The sequence below is a fragment of the Ahaetulla prasina genome, chromosome 4, assembly GCF_028640845.1.
Source record: "Ahaetulla prasina isolate Xishuangbanna chromosome 4, ASM2864084v1, whole genome shotgun sequence".
Classification (NCBI taxonomy): domain Eukaryota; kingdom Metazoa; phylum Chordata; class Lepidosauria; order Squamata; family Colubridae; genus Ahaetulla; species Ahaetulla prasina.
In genome coordinates, this window is record NC_080542.1 from 136877455 (window position 1) to 136886190 (window position 8736).

General features: G+C 37.6%; 1 protein-coding gene across 1 annotated transcript in view; it reads left to right on the top strand.

The window, feature by feature from the left end:
- Positions 1-5446, top strand: part of NCAPG2 (non-SMC condensin II complex subunit G2) — a 58089-nt gene extending 52643 nt beyond the window's left edge. The window contains exons 27-29 of the mRNA XM_058179751.1: positions 252-349; positions 1564-1657; positions 3284-5446. Coding sequence (XP_058035734.1) covers positions 252-349; positions 1564-1657; positions 3284-3335 — 244 coding nt within the window. The 3' untranslated portion in view covers positions 3336-5446. The remainder of the gene's footprint in view (positions 1-251; positions 350-1563; positions 1658-3283) is intronic.
- The last annotated feature ends 3290 nt before the right edge of the window (positions 5447-8736 follow it).

An 8736-nucleotide genomic window follows, 5' to 3' on the forward strand; every position in this document is an offset into this window, starting at 1 on the left:
GACTGGCATGCGCATGTGCACTGGTGCTGAGCTAGGGCAATGCTCGTGTGGCGATAGATATGGTTCCATGTGCCACATGTGCCATAGGTTTTCCATCACGGGTCTAGAACCTGAGTCTAACTGTCTTATGAAGACTTCATAAAAGGTTCTAAAATCTAAACATTCTGCACGGTCATGAATTCAGTTAATTTGCTTGTCTTTAATTTCTGTATGGTTCATGTTTTTGTATATTTCATACATATTTTATTCAGGTCTTTTCTAAATGAATTACTGGAATACATTGAGTCTGAAGAATGTGAAGGAATTATTAGCCTTACCACCAGTGTGTACATTGTTGCTTTAATTAAAGGTGAGTAATACCCCTATCTCCCTAATCCAGTGAAGTCGTACAAACTTAATTCCAGCTTCTAGATTTCCGAAGTGTTTTTGGTGGTTCAGGGTGAAGGAATGGAAGTGATTACTTTTCGCGTCAACTCAGGGAGAACCATGAAACTTCACTAGGCTGTGTATAGGGTCAGTAGCATTTTTAAATATTATATCTTCAGGTGAAATAATGAGATTTGCTACATGTACCAAGTTATTCAGCACAACAAATACCTAAGTGGAAAGATTAGGCACATACTCTTTAAAAGAAAAAGTATATAAAAATATTTGTATAATCATTGATGGACAATGAAATGAGCCTTCAGTCTTTCTTGATGCACAGAAAGCTTTTGATCTTGATGTGTAGAAAGCTTTTGATCTTGATGTGCAGAAAGCTTTTGACAACGTGAACTGGCGATTTATGTTATTACGATTGGAACAGATGGGCTTTGGCAGAAAGTTTATTCAGGCTATAGAAGCTATATATTATAAACAAACAGCAAAAGTAATGATAAATGGAGAATTGACAGAATCGATCCAAATAAAAAAAGGAACAAGACAAGGCTGCCCACTGTCACCTCTGTTGTTAATATTAACACTAGAAATGTTAAACAGAAATATTAGAGAATGAGAAGAAATAAAAGGCATGAAAATCCAAGAGAAATGAGCCTTCAGTCTTCAGAAACACATATAGGTAATCCTCGATTTATGACTCTAATTGAACATACAATTTCAGTCTCTGATGATTGTAAAGTGGGTCTCCATGTGACCATGCATATTAAGTAAGCATTGTGGTTTTAAAGTGAACTCATTGCTCATTGTGGGATGATTTTTTGCTGGAAACCAGAAGAAGAGGAAGTATTATGTATGTTTACTGCCTTGATTAATTATACCGTGAAGTAAAAAAGACGGGGTAAAAATCGGGTAAATTCTGGTTTCCAGCAAAAACATCAGTTTTAGTCACATGACTGTGGGTTGCTGCAAATGGACGTAAAAGCAGTTGTAAGTCACATGTCTGGGTTGCCGCAAATGGTTGCAACCAGTTCTAAGTTGAGGACTACCAGTAATAGGTTTAAAACATATTGCTATTCGAAAAAAAGAGAAATCTCGAGTTTTTAATCTGCTGCAATAGAAAACAAATGTATTTCTCTTTTTAAAAAAGACTCAAAAGTCTTCAACATAATTATGTATTTTTGACAGGTAAACAAAAACCTTCCTTTATAAACACCATTGCAGCTACTCTTCAGAAAAAAATAACAGTGTACAACGAAATTACCAAGGAAGGCGTGGAAAGGTAATTTCAAGGGATTTTGTTTCTTTTAAAAGTTCTGTTCTATATACTTGTTTGTGCTGGGGGTATGCAGGTTTATGGACTGTTAAAATGATGCAGTAGTGTTAATAGCTTAATATCATTGGTGGTTTGTTGTTGGTTTTTTGGTTTTATGTGCAATAATAAGAAATGAATTTTTTGAAATTCATTTGCTGAATCTAAATTGGTGGGCCAGTACTGAGTTTTCATCTAGAAGCTGAGCAACATCTGTGATTAATTTCATGTGAAGGATATAATTCCTTTTAATTAATCATACTTTTTGTTCATGGGAAAAAACATTCAGCTCTTTTTGCTACAATAGAGAAGAAGAAAGAAATGTTGTTTTCTTTTTATCATGTTAAACCACAGTTTAGCATGGTATCTCAGTATAGTCAATGACTTACAAATCACAAGCCAGCTGTCCTAAATCTGGGCTTTTTCTGCATTTGTGAACTCTGAAGAGTCTCAAGCAATGGCCATGTTAGTTGGAGAATTCTGCAGTTCTGGTTTACGAGTTGGGAAAACCAGGTTAATCTGTCATGTTCTTCCACTTTGATTTAATTGGATATAATAATAATCATAACAACAACAACAACAACAACAACAGAGTTGGAAGGGACCTTGGAGGTCTTCTAGTCCAACCCCCTGCCCAGGCAGGAAACCCTAAACCATTTCAGACAAATGTTCAATCCTATGTTTTCTTTAAAAATTCCAGTGTTGGAGCATTCACAACATCTGGAGGCAAAGTTGTTCCACTGATTAATTGTTCTGTCGGGAAATTTCTCCTTAGTTCTAAGTTGCTTCTCTCCTTGATTAGTTCCCACCCATTGCTTCTTGTTCTATCCTCAGGTGCTTTGGAGACTAGCTTGACTCCCTCTTCTTTGTGGCAACCCCTGAGATATTGGAAGACTGCTATCATGTCTCCCTTAGTCCTTCTTTTCATTAAACTAGACATATCGAGTTCCTGCAACCGTTCTTTATATGTTTTAGCCTCCAGTCCCCTAATCATCTTTGTTGCTCTTCTCTGCACCCTGTCTAGAGTCTCAACATCTTTTTTACACTGAACCCTTTTTTATGCGAACTCACTCATCAAAGCTTAAAGCTGCAAATCAAGTCACAGTGACCGAGCCAATTGGGAATGTTTTTAAGAATCCTTGCTAAGGATTTGTGAGCTCAGCCACTATTTCACCAAAGTCAACCAAACAAATTCCTCACACTTGGCCAATAAAGCATTACTGTTCTGTCTCATCCCATCCTGTCGCATCCCATCCCATTCTAGTTTTTAGAGGCTGTTTTATGCTGATCATTACATACAGACAGTAATATTTATCTGGCGATGCAGTGTGAAATAGGTTTTGTGGAGAGAACTTCTATTTGTGACACGCAAACAACTCCCATCTCTTCACAAAGTTTTTTCACCTCTTCTTGCAAATGGATGAGATCCATAATTTGGAACAGGAGTATTAAGCCATAGACTTATTGCTAATAATGGAACCATAAAGTAATTATTTTAGGTGATATTTCTGTACTAGAACTTTATAGCTAATGAAAAATAAGTGTACTTACTGTCATTCGTATTTTATACAGTTGTTCTCTATTTTTATTTTTCAGACTGCTCTGTGAAGCTGCTTTGGGCATTGTGAATGAAATGTTGGATCCTTGATCACGTAGACAAGAGAATGGGATGGAAGATGTATTTAAAACTTTTCAAAGAGAACCATATGCCTTATAAGTTTTTGCCTCGAGTAAAAAAGAATATTGTTTTGACTGCTTTTTCTTTGACATATTTTTGTTATTTTTGTTAAAAAATTGAGTTGTGGTTCAAAAAATAGATTTTATAAAAAATGTACATATGTTTAAAAATGCTAGTATTTTATACTGTAAATGGTTGTGTTATTCCTTGTACATGTACTTTAAAGAAGGCGTGACCAAGCTTTTGGCTTCCCTGGGTCACATTACATGAAGAGGATTTGTCTTAGGTCGCATATAAAATATCAAATATAGCTAATGTATATAAATACTGCTAAAATTGCCTAATAATGTTAAAAATTTCTGTAGGAGATGAGCAAGTGGAGCCCAAGAGAGGGGTCAAGTGTATCATACATTTTCAGTCCTTTCACGGCCATAAGAATACGACCCTCCTTGAATTTTATAAATTCTTATCCATTTTGCTTTGACCATTAGCAGCTCAGATTTTGTAGAGAGTATTTGCATGCAATAAATCCATATTCATTTGAACCACTCTGGTTCCTGCTTTCTTACATTTGACAGTTTATGATCTTGTGGGGCCACATTACTATCCGCCCAGGATTGCACGTAGCCCACAGGTTGGACACTCCTGCTTTAAAGAAATTTGTGCTTTGAATAGTTGGAACTTTTCTCATTAAATCTTTTTTTTGAAGAATAGCATGAACTCATAAAGCATGTATTTTCAATTACTAATGCTTAACTAAAGGATTATATATATATATATTAAACACTGAGTGATGGTGGTTGCTGGCAGGATCAGTGATAGTAGAAATTTTCATTCCAATAACTAATACTAATAATGAATAACTTAAACTTTGGAAATATATGATGTTTTGGATTCATTTTCAAAACAGTGGTTCAAGTTATGTGGGAAGGGGAAAACAGAATTTTTCTACAACTCTTTAAAGGAGCCCTGTCTTTTTTCTAGGATCAAGGGAAAATTGAAATTGAAATTGAAATTCTAGGATCAAGGGAAAATTGCATCATTATAAGAAAAGACATAGCTGCTTTAAAGAGTCATAGACAAGTTGTACATTTGTACATATTTTAGAAAACCTTTCCCTGATTATTTCTTTAACGTTATACAGTCCTGTAAAAGATGCATGCTATCTGTAAGGAACATTATTAGAAGAACATACTCTATAACAGAGTTGCCCAAACTTTCTGGGTTGGGGGGAGCAGGTGCCTTTACCCGCGCAAGTGCATGTGAACGGGGCTGTGAATTTGCGCAGTGCTCGCGGTGGCACTAGCGCAAGTGGAGGGGATGCCACAGTTCTATAGTTGTTCATGCATGTTTCTATAAGTTGTTCCTTGATTACTTAACACAAACAGAAATTTTGCATCTTTCCTCTACATCGTGGCAAGCAAGAGTCTCATTGATAATATATCATAGGTCACTAATAGAGCAGTCATTGTTAAGGAAAGGGGGTTTGGGTTTATCAGATTTGAAACTGTATTTTGATACTTGTTTTTTGATTTGGCTAAAAGAGAGTGAACCTTCAGAATAAGATGCATGACCTAGAAGGTCATGAATTAAGATTTGGATCACACGGCTACTTACGGTATGACAAAGTTAAAGTAAATGTTGATTTCAACAGCTACTTCGTTAGACATGTCATTCTAAAAGTTGGAATAAATATAAAGTTTTTTTACGAGATGCCTCTGGATTTCCCCACAGGAAGCTTTTTTAAAAAGAGAAATGATGAAGTTGGACTGGTGGACATGGTAAAATAATATCTTAATTTTGGTTATCCTACCCTCAAATCCAAGGAAGAGCTAGAATCAGAAGGATATGTCTGCTATTGGTTTACATATCTACAACTGAAAGAGATCTAAATTAGACAAGAAGAGTTATGGGTTTGACTTCGTTAAAAATGAATTGGAAATTTTACTGTGTGGTAGTGATGAGCATATTGCTAAAGTCTAAAACATTACTGAATTTAAATTTGGAAAGTGAACACGTAAAGCATTGTATGATTCAACGGGCAAGGAATTTTGGATATAATGTAATACTTGAACAATGGGAGAACATGTGGAAGAAAGGTTTACAATTTACATTAAATTACAATTTAAAAGAAAATTTCTATAAGATGATGTATCATTGATATTTAACTCCAGACAAGTTATCAAAAAATTATAAAGCTTTTTCAAATGAACATTGTAAATGTAAAGAGGAGACTTTTATCATTTATGGTGGACATGTGACAAAGCAAAGAAATATTGGAATAGGATTCATGTTCTAATACAGAAAATTTAGATATATTTGTTGTTATAGAAATGGCTAGTTTAAACTATTATGTAAAAGTAAAAAAGTTGTGGTTTGATGTTACTACCCTATTCTATTGCACCAAAGGGAGTCAGAAGTCAATGCCTTTTCTTTCTTTTTTCCCTTTCTTTTCCACACTTTTCCATTCCTTTTTTCCTTCCCTATTTTTCCTACTATTTGCTTTTGTATTTTTTGTGTGTGTGTGTTTTATCATAAACCAATACAATTTATTAATTGCGAATAATAGACCAGATCCAGCTCCCCAGAAATATCTTCTGTGAAGTATTCTTTAAGGGCAAAGTTTGAGTCAAATAATATGATCTGTAGAACAATAACAATAATAGATAATTTTATATAGGACTGCTTTTATATGATAATTTCTATGGGTGAAATAGATTAGACTTGGAAACTTGGAGAAGAAAAGGGGTGCCAGCCTGCCTGCGACATCGGCAGGGATGGTATTCACTTACCTTCTCTACTGGTTTGCAAATATGCCTAAATAGAATGGCATAGAGCTGGGCTGGGGCCGAGCCAGGCCAGGTGGGCCCACCCACAATTTCCACTACCGGTTCGGGCAAACCAGTTTGAACTGGCTGAATACCATCTCTGGTCATCAAGGAAATGTAGGGAGGAACACCGTATCTCATTACTACCTTACACATGTATCCATACAGTTTTATATACCGGATTTTTTGGCGCATAAGACGCACCTTTTTACCCCCAAAAAGAGGGTGAAAATCTGGGTGTGTCTTATACGCCAAATGTAGCCCCGCCCACCATTCATATTTATTCTCATATTTATCTTGACTGCTGCAATAGTGCCAGGACCGCTACCTACCTGAAATGTCTAGCCTGGTATAATCCTGTGTTTCATCTTCCCCTGAACTTTAGGTAACTTTTATTTAAAATTAGTTTAAGGAAGCTTTCTAGCCTTAACAGCTTTTACAAAGATAAATTGTTCTAAAATCTAATCCTGATATGAAATAGTAGTAGGCTTCTCCCAGAATCATCGTTTTGTGCCCAACCATTGAGCTATCAACTTGACCCTTTTGATCTGGTACTAATAATCAGAATTTGGGAGTCTAGGTAATGTGACAGATTCAATTTTCTGACTTTTTTTTTTTTTGGTGACAGTCGTTAAGGGAGTTGTGAAAAACATGGTCATTAAGTGAATCAATTATTCACAATGGGTATGGTTTTGCCATAAACTGGAAGTAACAACAGTTTTCGGCAAAACTAAAACATGGTCATGATTGCAAGATGCTTCCAACAGCTGTAAATGTGTGCTATTGAGTACTGTTCTGTCCCCCCTCACCTCTGTCTGAGCGATGGCTTAATTAGCCGGCACTATCAGCTCTGGCAGCAAACTAGCGAGCGTCTGCCAAGTGACTCTGTTATCTCCCTTGATGCCGATGAGTCACCCAGGAATAAACAGTACTTCAGCTCTTAGTTAAGCAGTTGATTTTGCCTGCTACGAAGAGGCATAGCAGCCCTTGCTGGTTTTATATCCTGTGGGGTGTGGCTCCATGACTCCGCACTTCCTAGGCCTGCCCCAGCCCTGCTTCTGTTGTTCCCACCTCTCCTGTCTACGAAACCTAGGGTCCAGCCAGGCCTGACTGCCATCAGATGAGTCTGGAGGCATGGCCTGGGGGTGGGGGAAGAGTCAGGGGACGGAGGCCTTGTTATCTCCTCCACCTGGCCTGCCTCTGGCTCCTGGAGCTGAGCCAGGGGAGCCGGTGCTCCTGAGGTAAGTCCTGATCACCCTTCCCCCTCACTTTCCAAGTTACTTTCTGGCAGGGGGGCTGGCTCAGGGGGCGCAGACACAACAGTACCTGAACTGAAGTCATGTGACCTTGTGCTGGAGTGGGACTGACTATTGGAAGTTTGGATTTGAATCACATGTCCCCATTTTTGCAGCTATCATAACTTCAGCCAGTCCGTAAGTCAAGAAGGTACCTGTATTTTGCAAGATTAAACCTGTCCAGTTTGTCTATTCTATTGTTTTCTTCTATAACTCTTTCTCAATTTCTGTGATTTAAAGAACAAAGACTCAGCCTGATCAAATCGGAGTACAGCTGGAATGATTATTTCCCTTGATTTGTAAAGGATACTTTAAGTATGTGCAATTCTCGTCATCGTCACCCTTTTTAGTTACATAAAGAGTATTTCAAAAATCCATGGAGACAACGACAACTCTAAACCAAAACAGCCTGAATTGTTCTTCCCATTGTTTGCAATATGTCTATCTCTTCCTTTTTCTTTTTTTGTTGCCTGGAATGACTAATGGAGGCCATTCTGCTTTGAAATGTGTCTATTGTTCATGCTATCAAGAAGAAGCATTGTCTGCAGATTTATAGGACCATTTCCTTTCTGAGCACAACTGCGTGGAAAAATCTTAGCCTTCTTTGTTAGCCTAGTGATTGGAGGCTTAGGCTACAAAAATGTCACCATTTGGTGCTTTAAAAAAACATCCTTATATAGATAGTACTTGACTTATGACCAAAACGAGGATCAGAACATCTGCTAAGCTATACCGTAAGTGAAGAATGTGACTTTGTTGTTGTTAGTTGTGAAGTCGTGTCCGACCCATTGCAACCCCATGGACAACGTTCCTCCAGGTCTTCCAGTCCTCTACCATCCTCTGGAGTCCATTTAAGCTCACACCGTCTGCTTCAGTGACTCCATCCAGCCACCTCGTTCTCTGTCGTCCTCTTCTTTTGCCCTCAATCGTTCCCAGCATTCGGCTCTTCTCCAGTGAGTCCTTCCTTCTCATTAGGTGGCCAAAGGATTTCAGTTTCATCTTCAGAATCTGGCTTTCTAAAGAGCAGTCAGGGTTGATCTCCTCTAGGACTGACTTGTTTGTTCGCCTTGCAGTCTAAGTCTTCTCCAGCACCAGAGTTCAAAGGGCTCAATTCTTTGGCGCTCAGCCTTTCTTATGGTGACTACGCTGATTTTATTTACTTACTTATTTATTTATTTATTTATTTACTGGCCATTAAATGAATCATTGCAGTTAAGTGAATCTGACTTTCCCCATTGACGTTGTTAT